The 15,800-nt window shown below is 40.7% G+C and overlaps 2 protein-coding genes across 3 annotated transcripts in view; one reads left to right on the plus strand and one right to left on the minus strand.

Moving 5' to 3' along the window:
• The window catches only part of USP13 (ubiquitin specific peptidase 13), a 49,766-nt gene extending 41,686 nt beyond the window's left edge, over nt 1-8,080 (plus strand). Inside the window, exons 18-21 of one of the 2 annotated variants that reach the window (XM_051782255.1) lie at nt 925-1,091; nt 1,594-1,756; nt 3,426-3,510; nt 4,157-8,080. In XM_051782255.1, coding sequence (XP_051638215.1) covers nt 925-1,091; nt 1,594-1,756; nt 3,426-3,510; nt 4,157-4,250 — 509 coding nt within the window. In that variant the 3' untranslated portion in view covers nt 4,251-8,080. Of the gene's footprint in view, nt 1-39; nt 559-924; nt 1,092-1,593; nt 1,757-3,425; nt 3,511-4,156 lie in introns of those variants that run through there. The other variant, XM_051782256.1, reaches the window with a different exon arrangement.
• Nucleotides 1-13,266, minus strand: part of GNB4 (G protein subunit beta 4) — a 151,723-nt gene extending 138,457 nt beyond the window's left edge. Inside the window, exon 1 of the mRNA XM_051782277.1 lies at nt 13,263-13,266. The gene's annotated coding sequence lies outside the window, so the exon portion shown is untranslated. The remainder of the gene's footprint in view (nt 1-13,262) is intronic.
• Nucleotides 13,267-15,800: the final 2,534 nt, after the last annotated feature.

Raw genomic sequence — 15,800 nt, forward strand, 5'->3', positions numbered from 1 at the left:
TATTTTGGCAGTCAGTAGAAATTTTATAATGTGTGACAGAGAAACAACGGCCCCTTCCCCACCTGGGAAACCTGGAGGTGTGAGTGAATTTTCCTAAGCTGCTCCTGGGATGTGCAGAACTTGACCATTATGTGGTATCCTCTGCCTAGAAGAAGACAACAAACTAAGCTACACCAGAAGTACAGCCTCCTGTCCTCACCAATGGTGTGGACCAGCTCTGTGTTTCCACCCTTTGGCTAGGTCCGGGCTGCTAAGGGGGAAGCTGACTTGTGATCAAGTGTAAGTACAAAGAATCCTGTGGTCTGGATGCTTTTCTTCCATATCAGCCTTCTCTAGCTCAGGCTAGAGCATTCATGCTGTACTTAGAACCTGGGCTATCTAGTGATGGACAGGGCTGCTAGATGTTCTCCACGTCCTGTGTTTCATCCATGCAAAGTTCGGGCTACTGATCCAGCACTGGGTATATCTGAGTACTCCCTTGCCAGGAAGCTCCAGATTTGGTTAAGTTCATGCTTCACCATGGGCTTTTGTGCTGCTTGTGTAAATGGGGAATGAGTTTCACTTGGGCTTAGCTGACATTTTCAGGAATGGAATCAGTTCATTTTACATCTATGCACTGGGTTGTCTATTATCCTGGTGACATCATTGCTTCCATACCAGTCTGTGCTACTTTCCTTCAGTTGTTTGACTTCTGCAGTGTGCCAAGTTATTCCACTCTGCTAGATATTTTGTAATGTGCACATTCATTTTGGGTTTTTTGAGGCTTTCCACACATCTAAGTCCCAATTTAGATGCCAGTGAAATGAACTTACATTGATTTCGGGACTGCTTTTGAGGTCCTACTTGTTGTTTGTTTGTGTTTTTTGTTGACTTTCCACTTCAGTGAGGCAAAAGAATGAACTGATGAATATTTGTTTGTTCCAGACTTCGCTGAGCCATTGGTCGTATCTGCATTTGGAGAAGTTGCTTCCAGTGGGGCAGCAGCATTAGGAGCTGTAGGGTTAGATAACCAGCCTCCTGAAGAGATGGTTGCAATTATCATTTCCATGGGATTCCAAAGGAATCTAGCAATTCAAGCGCTGAAGGCAACAGTGAGTTCCATGGATTATTGGTAGCACTTGAATTTTGTTTCATGTTCTGTGCTTTGTACAGGTGCATGCTCAGATGCCTATGAAGTGTATGTAAAAATCCAGTTAGTGGATCATGCACCAGAACTATTCTGGCAGAGTGTGGGATGCCTGACTTCTCTGGAGTGGGGATGGCAGTTTGTGTGTTTCACTCAAAGTGTGGAAGACAGTGAGGAAAACTTACCTGCTTTTACTATCGTTCAACAATAACCTGGATGCCTAAAGGCTATGTGTCTGCAAGATAAGAACCTGGGGCTATGGGTCTTAGTTGTGAGATTATTTCTTTTCCATATTCCGAGCTTCTGCAGAGTGCTTGTTGAATACTATTTTACTTGGAGTTAGACTGTGTACCTTACAAGTTTTAAGTGCTGTTAACATGATCCCTACTCTGTTCAAATACTGTTGAGTGGCAGCATGATGGTAGAGAATGTATTAAAGGCTGCTCTTTTGATTATTTGGCTCACAGAACAATAACTTGGAGCGTGCGTTGGAATGGATCTTCAGCCACCCTGACCTTGAGGAAGAAAGTGAACCTGCCTTGGACACGATGGATATGGAGAACAATGCTAATGCCAATATCCTTGCAGACACAGGGTCAGAGGGACCCAGGATCAAAGATGGGCCTGGAAGTAAGTTCTCCTTCAGCTTAGAACTGGTTATCACATTGTTGTGTCACACCTATACCATTCATAGAGCTCCTTCCTGTTTTGAAAGTAGTTACTGCGCCTTTTTGGACGTGATCCAGACAATTCTCTTCCAGTCTTGCTTCTGGGCTTGGTTGGCTGCTGAATTCTGTGGGCTGTGTTTACTCAGGACACTCTTTGCTTGGACTCACTGAATAACCTGAGTCTGAGTTTGTTGTTACCAGAGCATGTAAGTCTGTCCTGGCCAAGATTTACTTTTTTTTCTGTTGCTATAAGATAAAAAGACAGAGAAAAGCTGCAATGTTTAACTCCTCAGAGTCTAAGCATCCTAAAGACAACGCTGCTGTTACAGACCACCCGAGTTTCTGTCCTCCTGTGGTCTGCTGGACAGTTTCATAATCCTTTCAACCAAGCTCCTTGTTCAAAATATGTCAGATGTAGTTTGTATCCTGCATGTCCTGCTTTTGTTTTGTTTTCTTTTGGTTGAGATTCTCTGTCATACTACTGCTAAATAAACCACAAGATGGGGCTAAGGTACAGCAGGCAGAGTTGTGAAGCAGGCAAAGAACCTGATGTAAGTGGAACAGCACTGGAGTACAAAAGCTCAGCAGTGGTGCTAACATAAGGATAACACATAACATTTTTTGAAGGACCTTTAGTGACCAGTTCTAAAAACTGTAGTATGTTTTAAACTTCTACATCTGTTCTTGAATGTAAAGGTCTTATGAAAAAAAATTAACAGACAGTTTGATTTTTGTTTCTGTGGTTGCTACTGTTATATTAGCATTATTAATACCAACCTTAATTCTTTTGGAGACATGGGAAACATTGATTATTGTTAGGTTGAAAAAAAGAAGATTTGGAATAATTATTTTTTGTGGTACTTAGCCTTTATAGACTGAGACCATTTACTGAGTGCCTGAAATCCTGATAACCAACATGATTCTGTAAAATGGCTCCAGAAAGCCCTCTCCACCAAAATCCAGGCCCATGTCCTTATGCAATATCCTGAAAGAAGGTACCCTTTTACTTTTGGTGGTAATTTGGGTGAATGGCATGAATGGGTGGGGATGAAGAACCAATGCTGAATTCCCCAGGGACTTTAGGCACAAAAATTTTCCTTGTGTTAAAGGAAGAGGTTTCATTCCTGTCCTTTCTTTTATGGGCTGCTAAAATATAAACTTCTGGATTTTGTTTGATTTTTAGGGGATCTGTGATGACACAGACATGGCTAATTTGTGTGCAGAATGAACTCCATGTCTAGCACTTCCTATCTGTGATGACACAGACGTGGCTAATTTGTGTGCAGAATGAACTCTATATCTGGCACTGGTGCTATCTGTGAACTGGGAATGAATCTGCTGTTTTCTTTCCTGGTAGGGGCTGTGATCACAGCCCTGGTGTGTGCACAGGCCTGTGTGGATTTGATTAGGATTAGTTTGATGTTTGACAGTGAATCTGATGTTTGACAGTGAACCTGACCAATAGGTAGAGTGAGAGTGTGCTGCGGTGCTAACAGAAACTCTGGGGGTGCAGAGTGTGAGTTAGGAGTGCTCAGCTGATTCTCCAGTATTAGAAAGAACATTTCCCCTGGAGTCATATTTCAGTGTTAGCAATAAAAACCTTATGATGCCATTTGTACTTCTTAAAACAGGGTATGAGCTGTTTGGGTTCATCAGCCACATGGGAACATCCACGATGAGTGGCCACTATGTTTGTCATCTCAAAAAGGAAGGAAGGTGGGTGCAACTCGGAGACTCACACAGGGATAAGCAAATGCTTGTTTTGAGGCATGAATCTCTACAGTGCAGGGTGTGCTCACAGCAGACAACACGTGTTTTACCATCTATACATTTCCCAACAAAGAAATGAAATTTGTTACAGATCGTAGATGTGATGAATCAGCTCTGATTCCACTGAGGTCTGGGCTGAAGTGTACCATTGACTCTCCCATGCTTGCTGTTGCAAATTTCTTCAGTTTGGGGCATTGGTTCTGTATCTGGCTTAGTTTATCTGAGCTATCTCCCACTTCCTTTTGTTCCCCATTGATAGCAAGCCATCAAACTGTGGGCTGATACTAGTATTGCTGGTACTGTGGTGCTGATCTGGGCTGTGATTTTGATACACTCCCATTATCTGGCATTGGGAATCCCTGATTTTCCTTCATTTGAACTGTAATGACACATTCCTCTTCATGTCCCCCTTCCTTTTCATTTCCTGGCTCTGCCAACACTCTGCTTTGACTGTTTCTCTGATCTTTTATTCTTGTTGTAATACCTAATTTTAGATTTTAAGCTCTTTGAGGTTCGTGTCTGAGAAGTCTCTGATAAACTAGTGATGATTTTCATACACACAGAGTGTGATCCATCTTTTTTTTCCTTTCAGATGGGTGATCTACAACGACCTCAGAGTCTGTGCCTCAGAACGACCTCCCAAAGACCTGGGCTACATTTATTTTTACCATAGGATACCAAGTTAGACCTCAAATCTATTTCCTGGCCTTAAGAAGCCATAAGCCTTTTTAACCTGCCCAAAAAAGCGTACAATAAAAAAGAAAATCTAAAACCAACAAAAGACCCCTAACCCTTGGACTGCCAAAAAGCAAAAGAAAACATGGGATGTTTATAGTGTATTTAAAAACAGTCATTTGATGCCGCCTTAAATGTTAGACAGGAAATTTCTATTAGGTGCTGTGTAGTACATTGTTTTAAATTTATACACCTTAAAGGCCATGCAGATTACTGGTGGAGTTTGCAGCCAGTGTGGGGAGAAAGTGGAAGTTTCAGTGTTGAACAAAAATAGCCGAGTGCATCCCAGCTCCTGCCTGTTCTGTCCATGCATCTGTTGAAAACCACGAACAAACATTGGTGTCTTTGGTAACTGGAAGCCAGTGTTTTCAACCAGAGCCCAGACCACTTGTGGAAATCATAGAAAAGTTGGAGGGAGAGGGTATGTGACTGTTCTTCAAAGCAGATCTTATTTCAGAGGTTATTTTCAGTGCAGTGAGAAAAGTCAACTAAAGTTATGTCTGTTGAAATTCAGTGGTATAGTATTTTGATTTGCCTTTTTTGATGCATAAGTCTAAGAGCCTAATGGAGATAGAAGCAATCTCCTATCAGTGCCCGGTGAATTTTCTGCCAAAGAGAAATAGTTGATTTTATTTTTGCAGACATAGATTTCTTCATCTTCTCTTGAATGTTCATTTTGCAAGTTCTTCCAACAGATACAAGATTACAGATGGCTAAAAGAAGCAGACTTTTTGACTGTGAAATTAAACATATACCCTCAGGAAAGACAAGGCTATTATTTAAATTTGGTTTTCATATGGAGGAGATAAGGAAGGGTTTAATGTCCTGTTATATTTACATCTGGGGAACTTGCATCTAGACAACTCATATTCCAGCTGAAATCAACTCCCTGACGAAGTATTCACAGTGAAAATCTGCTTTCTGCTAAGGATTCTTTAAATACAGAGTTTGCTCTGTGAGCAGGGGAAATTGCTTAGTAAAATTGCTGATTTATTGATTTGTCCCTCTTTCTCCCCCTTAAAAAAACCAAACAACAAAACCCAACAAGAACAAAAAACCTTAAATTGATATTTCAGCCTTCCTAAAACTTGCAAACACACCAATAATCTGATCTCTTCAATAGACACCTTCTGAAAGGTGTTTGATGTCTCTGGCATGGTTTAAGGGATGGGTAGGTAGGGGCTGGCCTTTCCTGTCTGTTTTTGTTTTTTTGGTGTTATTTCAGGTTGTTTTACAATGAAGAATATATATGTGGGCTTTTAAATTATATTTGAAAACAATAATTCTAGAAAAATTACAATGATGAGTGTGAAACCTTTCATGATTCCAAAAAATACCCCAAAGGTTCACAGTGTTGGCCACTGCTTAGAGACTGTTGCTGGAGTTGCCTTGTACAATGTTACTGAGCTCTCAAAATAAATTGCAACAGTCAAAAAACCCTCTTCCTTACAGAGTGGAGGAGAACCAAGGAAGTGTAATTGCATTTTCTCTGCAGTCAGTTCCTGCAACTTTAATAGCAAAAATTCAGGCAGCTACACACTACAGAAGAGAACCCAAATTAAATGTCTAGGTACGAGTAGGGTATTTTATTTTTTTCCCAGTGTTTGGGGGAAAATAGTTCTCCCTCTGATCATAAAGCCTCACGCAGAGCCAAAAAACACTGTTGGTTTTTTTAATCAGTTTTTGATCTTAAAAGATTTGGAGAGAAACTCCAGTGCAATAATTCTGTACAGTGTAAAGGTGCCTAATTGCTGGGACAGCTCCCAGCACTTAGTGCTCTTATTGACACAGAATCATGGTGTCCTAGCATATTAATAAGTGTGAGATTCAGCTGCCTTGTAATTATTGAGCCACCAATTCTGGATGAAATAAAAGCTGCCAGTAATTTTTTTCCTTCTTCCATGTTTTAGATAGTTGTGTACTTCACTAGAAAATGGCAGATCTGAAAATGGGATCAGCAAATTATGCAGTGATACATCATCTATTTAAAATGAAAGAGCAAAACTTCTGTATATCTACATGTTTTTTCATTCTGGCAGTAGGAAAAGGAGAAAAGGCCTTTTTTTTTTTCCTCCTTTAAAAAAAAAAATTGTTGTTTTTTTTTTTTAATTCACAATTATATTCCAAGGAAGTTCAGCACAACAGCTTCCCTCTTGCCTTGTGAACTTAAAGGGCTATTTATAAACTAACAAGATCTGGTGGCCACTGCCTTTTTATTTAGAAAAGTTGGGTAAATAAAGGCCAAATTCCCATGTTCATTATTAAACTGGAAGCATGGCTGGTCTTGTAGGATCAAGGATGGAGCTTGGACTATTGCAAACTATTTGTCTGGTGCATCCTAAAACTGTAATGTCTGTGGGACTGCCTGATGTCACAAGGCACACTTGGAAGGCTGGGAGGAGATAAACTGGAAATAGTAACTGAAAGGGGAGAGCCCTTGGCTGGCTGTGTAAGGGAACTGTAGCAGCTCAGCTCCTGGAAGTTCTTTTTAGTTCATGACTCGTGTTCTGCCCACCCAAAACCACCAAGCTGGTCAGGAGTGCAGGGAGCAGTTTAGGGGAAGGGCTTACAGGACTTCTGAAATTTAGCAGTTAGAAATATGTTAGAAACTCTTCAGTCAGCTGCTTGAGGCATTATTTTATTCTTTCCCAAAGCAGTGGCTTCCCTTCTTTTTCAAATTGCTGGTTAAGTTGTCTCCCTTTTGTGATGGGATATGTGTGAAGAACATCTTGAATCTGGAGGAGCAGGATGTAAACTCCTGACTCTTCAGCCTAATGTGGGGGAGAGGAGTTTGTTTTGGTGGTTTCTTTTTTTTTTGTTTTGTTTTGTTTTTTAAACTACGGCATGCAGAAACCACACCCAAACAGCCCGTACTGAATAATTTATCAGGCTTTGGCTGCTAAAATTTATATGTGCTGAGTTGTGCTGGGCCAGACCTCAGTACACAACCTGGGCACACTCCCTGTGTCTGGGTGGTGGAAGAGCTGCTGGAGAGTTCAGTGTGCTGAGGGCTTCTTGCCAAAAAAGGGATGGAGGAAGAAAAATCACTGTGAGCTGTTTGAGACAATCTAACCTGAGAATTATGGCAAGCCAGGACTTGGCAGTGAATAATTCTCTTATTTCTCAGACTGATTTTTACTTCTATGTATAATACATTTAGGTTAGGAAATTGGAAGGAAGAAAAACTCAACAACTTCTACTCTTTTAGAATAAAAATTAATTTATTTAGAGCTGTGGTTTTACAACAAGTGTAGATGTTTCTGAACTCCCATCACTTGAAACTCTACTGGGTTCAGTGACATTACCTCTGACTCACTTTGGTGGAACTGAAACCAGCCTCAGCCCAGTTCTTTGCTTCAGGCAGCCTCCACTGGGTCACAGAACACATTTGGAATATGGGTGCAACCAGAGCTCATTAGATTGCTTTAGAAGCCTCTCCAATTCATTCCTTTTGTTCTCCATCCTGGCAGCAGCCATTTTTATCCTCTTTGCTGCTTTCATGCATTGAAAGACTATGCAAAATATGTAACTGGACATTTTATTGTTTTCCCCATCACCCTTCCTACTTTAATGGCTGAGATCAGTGTCTGATTTCTACTCACTCTTCAGTGGTTTTACTGTTGTATCCTGGAAATGTCTGTCCTGGTTTACTTTGCACCACTCAAAATTGTTTGTTTGAAGCACTGTTAACTTTTTGGAGAGTATTTGTCCAAGATGAGAAAGGTTGTGAATGACATTGTTGCAACTGTTTTAAATTAAAAAGAAATATTCTCACATCTGGTGACCGTGTGGATTCTTGCTTCTTTCTTTCCTGTCTGAAGAGGAATAGACTGAGCTTGTTTTGATTCTACCTCTTTTCTTATTCTTTGTGGTCACTTTTGGTGTTTTACTTAAAAAAAAAATAACCTGCAGAGGGAATAGAGAGGTTCATGAGAGTCTTGATTTCTTGTGACTCCTGGCATTTCGCAGATTGAAAAAAAGACAAATCCACAAGCCCTGAGTTGATATAAACCAAGGCAAAAATAGAAAACAGGATTTAAGTCAAGATTGATTTTTTGTTTTTAGCTTTTAAGCCAGTTGATGTTCTTTGATCACAAGAGTTGGCGAGGTTTGTGTGGAATAGTGTTGTCATTTCACCCCAAATTCCTGCTTTATCATGGTCTATAATTTGTCATACTCACTTAGAAATTTCATCTGCAGTAAAGGAGAAGTCTGTTTTCCTCACGTCTAAGGACTTTACATAGCAATGTGACCACTGGGAGTCTGGTAGGTGCAAGAATAGGCCAAAAAAGAAGACTGAGGATGACAAGCATTTCTACTTTTTACAGGATCATGAAACCAGGAACTGGAGGAGAGGTAAAAGAGGTAAATCTGCCAGGCTCCGAGTGACACTTCCTGATGTGGAAATACAGGATATGTGACATGTTGAAAGATAAGAAATGTAAAGTTGGTTCAACTTCTGAAATCCAGATTTAATGATCTGTTTTGGTCTCTTTTCTATGACAGATATCCTTTGTGAGCATGGCAAGTCACACCACACCGTTCACACCACTTGTAGCAGCTGGCAGAGGTGGGAGAGTCGCTCCTTGTGCAAGCTAAAGGGCTCTGTTCAGACTTCATCCAAGAATTCCCTGTGTAGGATTTGTACTTGCTAGCTTTTGCAGACTGTTTGTGGGAGGTGGTATTGGATAACTCACAAGTTACCACACTCCCCTCTCCCTCACTAAAGCGGGAAGTAACGCCTCTGTCCCTCAGGTGTACTACCAGCTTAACTTGAATAAGGGAGGCACTGACAGCTGTGGTGGAAGACAAATGCCATAAAATTATTGAAGACAGATACTGCATGACTGACAGCTGGTGTGGCATGGGTGATAGTGTTTTCAGATGTCTTCACCAGTATCCTTCCCTGATTTTTTGAGCAGTTTTTTATGTGTATTTGATACTAATGCTTTTCTCCCAACCACTGTCTTTGGCTTCAGGATGACAGTGCTGTGTTCCTGATCTGGGTTCCTTACAGAGCATGTAGCTCATGAGTATTCCTGTTGCTGCTTTGTTGGTACATTTGAGCAGCAAGAACTAAATTAACCTTTGTATCTCCTGGCAAAACACACCAGTCTCAAGAGCCCACAATTACTTTCATCCTAATCCTTAGTATGTTTTTAATGTCTCCCCTTTTCTCCTTTAGTGGAGGGTTCTGGTTAAAGCCATATTCAGACAGCTTTCCTTTTGCTGTGGCTGTATCTTCTAGTTCTTTTTCCTGGAGCAACCCACATGTTCATGCAGAGTGTCAGCCTTCAGATCCTTGCTGGTGTAGTCCTGCTTTGTCCTGTCACAGCCCCCCAAGCCGTCCACAGCCCCCAGCTTTTCTGTCCACAACATCATACAGGAATGTTTGTCCCTCATGTCTGTGCTTATGTTGGTGTCTCATAGGAAAAACATAGAGTAGGAATAATATCATCCTTGTCAGCTCCTTTGTCTCATCCTGTGAAAGCCAAAACTGAAAAATGCTCATAGCAAACTCCTACTGTGGTGTTTGGGAAATTGCTTGAGTAGTGATTTCAGTCACTGAAAGTTGGGTTTGTTTTTTTTTTATAAGGATTGTTTTCTGATATTATTACTTCTGTTTTAATTGTTGCATGGTCTTCAGGAAAAATTCTGATCTACTTTTTTCCCATTTTCCTCATGTGGACTGTTTGTGCAAAAGCCTTTGGGCCAGGCTTCAGCTGAAATAAATTCCAGTTGTAAATATAATTGATCAACATGTTGAAATAAAAATAAATTCTAAAAATAACTCTGCCTCAGAGTAGCAATGAATTTATGAAAAATGAGAACAAAAGCATATTCTGGGCTTAATTTTTAGGCAGAGAAGCATGTTCACTTTGCAAACAATAGCCCAGAAGACCTCACTGAAAAAATCTTTTCTTTCAGTTGGAGATGTAGATCCCTCCTTTCAGTTCATGTAATTGTAGTCAAGACCATTCTCAAATTGAAAAGAGATTTTGAAATATTTGAAGCCACAGACAAAGTTTATTTTTTAAAACATATTTAAAAATCGCACAGTTATAAATACAGGTAAATAAATACAATTTAATATGTGGAAAAGAACCCAAGGAAGGCATGCTTCCATTACAGTACAAAAATACTACATCAAGTGTGGTGCTCTGCAAATAGTCATCTATGACCTTAATAAATTTTACACATCCAGTATGCACATAATTTTTTTTTTTTTTGAGGAAATAGGTTATTTTTAAACAGCAGTGCAAGGAAACACCAAATTAAAGCATCAGTAAAATAAAGGTCTGTGTTTAATATTATACACAGCTGATAATGCACTAAGTATACAGAGGCAGAGCTACCTGTAGTAAGAAACTGATCTTTTACCCCGTTATGTTCTTACATTCAGATTCTTAATCTGGGTCAATATGAGCCTTGGTAACGGAATGTAAACATTCAGGTGTCGGGCTGAGCTCCCACCTCCGCACCCACCGCCCGCCCTGCCAGGCCTGGCCCCTGCCCTTCACCCTCACACGGGGAGGGGAGTGAGCAGGGCAGGTCTGTGCAGCAGCAGGGCTCTTCAGATGGCCCGGGTGAAAGTATCTGCCAACCCTATAATCTCTTCTTTCCCGTATGTTGGCTTAAAAATAAAGCCAAAAGAACTGATGCAAGATTGCAAAGGTTTTTTTCAAACAGTTTACAGCATATAGAGGAAGCCACACAGAATGCCTCTCAAAACTATATAGTTTTATTTTACTCTAGATATGTTATACTCTGATATATAAAATATATTTATAAATTTCTTTCATTTTTCTGAATTTACAATAGCTTACTGATATTAAAAAGGCTATTCAAATTAAAGGTTTAGCCAATGTTGATGGCATTCTGTAAATGTAGAAGGGGAAAAAAGATCAAAGCACATCAAGTCTTGACCATGCAAGCTTGCTCAATGGGCTGTCACATATGCAAGCATTTGTAAAGTTACAGCATATTTTAGGAAAATTTAGATTCCTTCTGTCTCTCTCCCTTGTTGAATGCCTATTATTTTGTGGGCTGAGGCTCTGAAACTTTCAGTGGATTCTGACATGCCTGTTTTTCACTTTACCTAGGTTTGTTCAAAGTGTCAGTGATCTCTTTATGCCTGGCACTTCTTTTTTCTCATTTATTTCACCAGTCCAAAACCAGTAGAACTATAATGAAGGAATCTGACTTCTAGCCTAGGTAAGGTTTGAATAGTAGATAATACTGTATTGCATATCCACCAGTTTTTTGACAACGTGCAGTGCATTTTGTCTTATCGTTTTTGTCTGTGAATACTTGGCATATTATAAACATTTATTACATAAATTCACTGTACAGACTGCTAAGCTGACAACACTGGTGACCAGAAATCACATTTTTTCAACTGTGCAGGTTATTCATGCGAAATAACTAATATGTCTCGTTTTGCAGATGCATGTTTGGGCAAAAGAGATCTACAACCAATTTACGTTTTGCTCCATTTCTCACTGGCTCCAACAGACAATGTCTGCCAGTAATTGTATCAGTTATTTCTGCCATGGTGGCTTTTGTGTCCTTGAGGCCCATGCTCTGTGGATGTTCCTAGGATCACCTGGTTGCTCTGTTGGTGTTGTCAGGGTCCTTCTTTTCAGGCCCAGGTTTTCTAAATTTGGCTTATTAGTTTAACTCCATATGCTGAGGTTTCAGATGAGTTAAGTGTCTTCAGCTGGAGGTAGCAGATATTCAGATCTTGTGAAGTTTTACATCTACATATTTCAAATATGACATTGAATACTGAGCTGTTTTCAGAGCTACTGGGCAAGTTTGAAAAGCCTGGCCATGGTAAGAGAGTGCAGGCTGAGACAACAGTTTTTTCACTGATTCTTGGAACCTTTTTCTCTAGTTTGTGCTGTGGGGTTTAGACTAGAGAAGAAAATGTGAAAATCCAAACACCCAGCTTCCCTGTGAAAACTGTGCAAATTTAGCTTTTTAATTCTTGAGAGGATACTAAAACATGTCTGCAAAAACTGTTACTACAGGTGTCTGTTATTAATTAAACGCTTGAAGCAAACATGAAATCCACAACACAAAGTGATTTCTAAGGATGGGATTTTAAAAGGGCTCTGCTTTTGGTCTAGCCTGTTCCAAATAATATGAACAACTCAGATTTGAGTTTGGCAGACGCAAAGTACTTTTAAAATATTCCATAGAAGATACCAATCAGTAGTTTGAAAATACCCTATGTGTGGGCCTTCTGCATGCATTCTGTAAACCCATGCTCAGGTAGCATTACTGCATGCATTGGGTTAATACTTCAGAGTGGTTATTGGTTAATGTAGCTGCATGCAATATTGTCACATGAGGTTTTGTGTCATTTGAACCTCCCCCTCAATATTTTTACAAGTGCTATGATTTATCAGATCGTAAGAAAATACTATTAGATACAGGTGTGTATATCTGTGTACCTAAAGATCAAATCACTTCTTCAAGACTATCCCCACAAAGTTTCTGTGGTCATTACAGTTTAATGGGATCAGTCAGAAATGAGCCTTTTGCCTTCATTGCAAAGCCTCACTCCATAAATAATCCCCATGATTCCAGTGCCTGTTCAGCACATGCAATGGTACCAGAGCCAGCCCTTGCCTGGTCACTGAATACTTGCACGTGAGCTGATCATGCAAAGTGCTGAGCTCTCCTGTGAAGACTCCAGGGTTCCAGTGCTCAGCAGCTTTATGGATCAGGCTTCTAGGTCACAAATATTCTTAAAGCTTTGCAGAGAAAAAGGACAAGGACAGTCCTAAGCTGGGGGTTAGGAAAATGTTTTTTAATTGCATGAAATATAAAATAGAAAAAAGACTCAAAAACTTGGAATCAGCTACCTGGCAGTGAAAAATCACCTCTGGAAAAAGAGGGGAGTAACAAGAACAAGAAACAGAGGTGGGAGAGATGGTGATACACCATTGCAGCACTCTGATTTGGCCTCACCCCATAGATGCTGTACAGTTGTTATCCTGAAATGTCTGAGTCTCTTCTCTGCTGAAGTGGCTAGTCTGTGTGTGAAACTGCTTCCTTAGACCTGGGCAACCTTGTGCTTGTGTGTTACCTTCCTCTCCAGGTGAGTGGTGACCTCACCCATGCCGTCTGTGGAACAGCACCACTCCCCTGCTCCCACACGGTGCCACCACATGCAATGACTATTATTTCCCGTCTTCCTTCCTTGCACACCTGGGTGTCACGGATGGCAGGAGGTTTTGACTTGGTCGAGCTCACAGGGAGCACTGAGAAGAGGACCCAGATTTGCTGTCTCTCACTCTCAGGCTCAATCTGCTACTGTTTAGCACCCGCCTTATTTATCCCACCTCACGCTTGGTTAGAAGTACAAGTAGATGAATTCTCTGTTCAGGTTGTTAATATGCTTCAGCCTCCACACTTTTCCTCTTGCTGTTTCAGGCAAATATACATGCTTGCCCCTGAATATTTAAGGAATGCTGTGAGGGGGTCAGATCAAAGCTGTGTCTTATCCTGTCTGCTGCACTGGCAGTGCTTGGCAGTGGGGGCTAAAGGAGAACAGTAAAAGCCAGGATACTAAAGAAGTCCCCAGAAGTCCCAGGAGCTGCTGAGTCTGACCTGTTAGAGAGAGGTGAGCTCAGTCTCCAGCTGCTTTCCCACACTGACCAGGACAGAGCCGAGTGAGATGTGCCACTGGCCCCTAGAAGTCTGCCTGCTTTATCCTTCCCCTCTCACAGTGTCTCGGTCAGTGGTACGTGGTTAACTTGCCATAGGCTGTCTACAAGAGGAGAGAACAGCTGGGATAATCTCCAAGGGTGTGCACCATCTCTTTGGACAGGCTTTGAAGCCCATGTTCTGTGCAGCAGAACTGCAGTGCTCTTGATGGACCCAGGGGCCTGAGCCTCCCCTCGGGAGGGAGATTTCAGCCCCCGTGATTTGTCTCAAGGTTACACAGACAGCTCATACCACTCCCATGGGTGTGGACATGCATCAGCAGATGAATGTTTTTTGGAGCAGTGCATCTCAGGATAAACTAAAAGCTACTTCCTACTTAGTCTGTTCTTTTTGGAGAGGCTTGGAGTTGCATTTTTTCTTAACAACTGCTGTGTTACTCGTCCACAGGCTGAAGATGATGTCTGGTGAACTGCCATGGGTATCAAATGCCCTTTGTCATTCTGACTCAGAGAAATCAAGTACTTATTTTTTTTTAATTTGCAGATATAAAAATATCTGGTTTTTTAATTTAAAGATATAAAAATAAAGTTTCTGAACAGCTAATTCCTCTGGGTAAGCACTGATTATCCTACACCACAGCACAGAGGATATTCTAGAGGAACTTGTATGATGGCAGGGCATCAAGCAAAATCTAAGCACATATGCCTTTGCTTTACAGCCTCTTCTCAAAGCTGCCTCCCTTCTCTCTTATCACTTCCCAGATTCAATTGCACTGCACCTTCTGCTCTGCCTTATCAATAAAGAGCTGTCATCACACATCGCTGTCAAAGCAAAAGAGCAAACTGTTGTCAGCAGATATGAATACAGCAGCCCACTTAGCTAAAGTGACATTCCCAGTCAGTCCCATACCCCATCCTTAGAGAAAGCTGCAGGAATCAGTTATGAAACGACAGATAAACAGGAATATAGATGTAGACAATGAATTAATAAAACACTCCTGAAAAATTTCTGTAGCTGTTTCAGCATGTCTGATCTGTGGGGGAGAGTGAGGGGTAAGCCTTTTATTTTTTAATGACTATCAATACTTTGTATTTAACAAACTATAGATGGTGATTAGATGCAGTGATTACACTGTCTTACATGGAATTTTCCTTTAAGTGGTTGCTGAAAATAACAGACAGCTGCAAGAAACTTAAGGTTTGTACTGGTGAAACTGTCCAACTCCCACAGAGCTTCTTTCTCTGTGATCTGTGCAGTTGGATTTCTTTTTTATCTGGCTGAGCTGGATTTTTCTTTTAGTGTTGTTTATAAGAAATGTGCCATTTGTCCCACTTTACCACATTCCAGAAGCTATTCTGCGCATTGAATTCCTGACCACAAGTCAACACAGTAGCCATCTAATTACACTTTTTCTCTCTCACTATTTTGGAAAAACATTAAAAATATCAGCAACTGAAAATCACCTCCTAAAAATTTCTATTCCTTCTTTGATTGATGCATTCACCCTGAGCTAAATGTGTTTGATTGTAGCCAATCAATCCATTCATCATGTGGAAATGTACTGCCCCAACACTGTTCCCCATTCATCCAATCAGAGAAAATTAAGATGGTGTGTTTATATACACATTTGTAAGTAGCTACACATACTGGTGTTATATAAGGATTTACTCTGCTCTCATGGAGGTCACAGAGACTCTTGCTACTGTTTGCCATAATAGCAGGATCAAGTCTTGGTCTCAATCCTACAAGCACTATATAGACCAATTTCTTCAGGGAAAGTTTTCCCTTGAGCATGATCTGCAGGCAGTAACTCCTATGAAGAT

Source organism: Manacus candei, unplaced genomic scaffold (genome assembly GCF_025592945.1).
Source record: "Manacus candei isolate 608988 ecotype Guabito, Panama unplaced genomic scaffold, ASM2559294v1 h1tg000015l, whole genome shotgun sequence".
Classification (NCBI taxonomy): Eukaryota; Metazoa; Chordata; class Aves; order Passeriformes; family Pipridae; genus Manacus; species Manacus candei.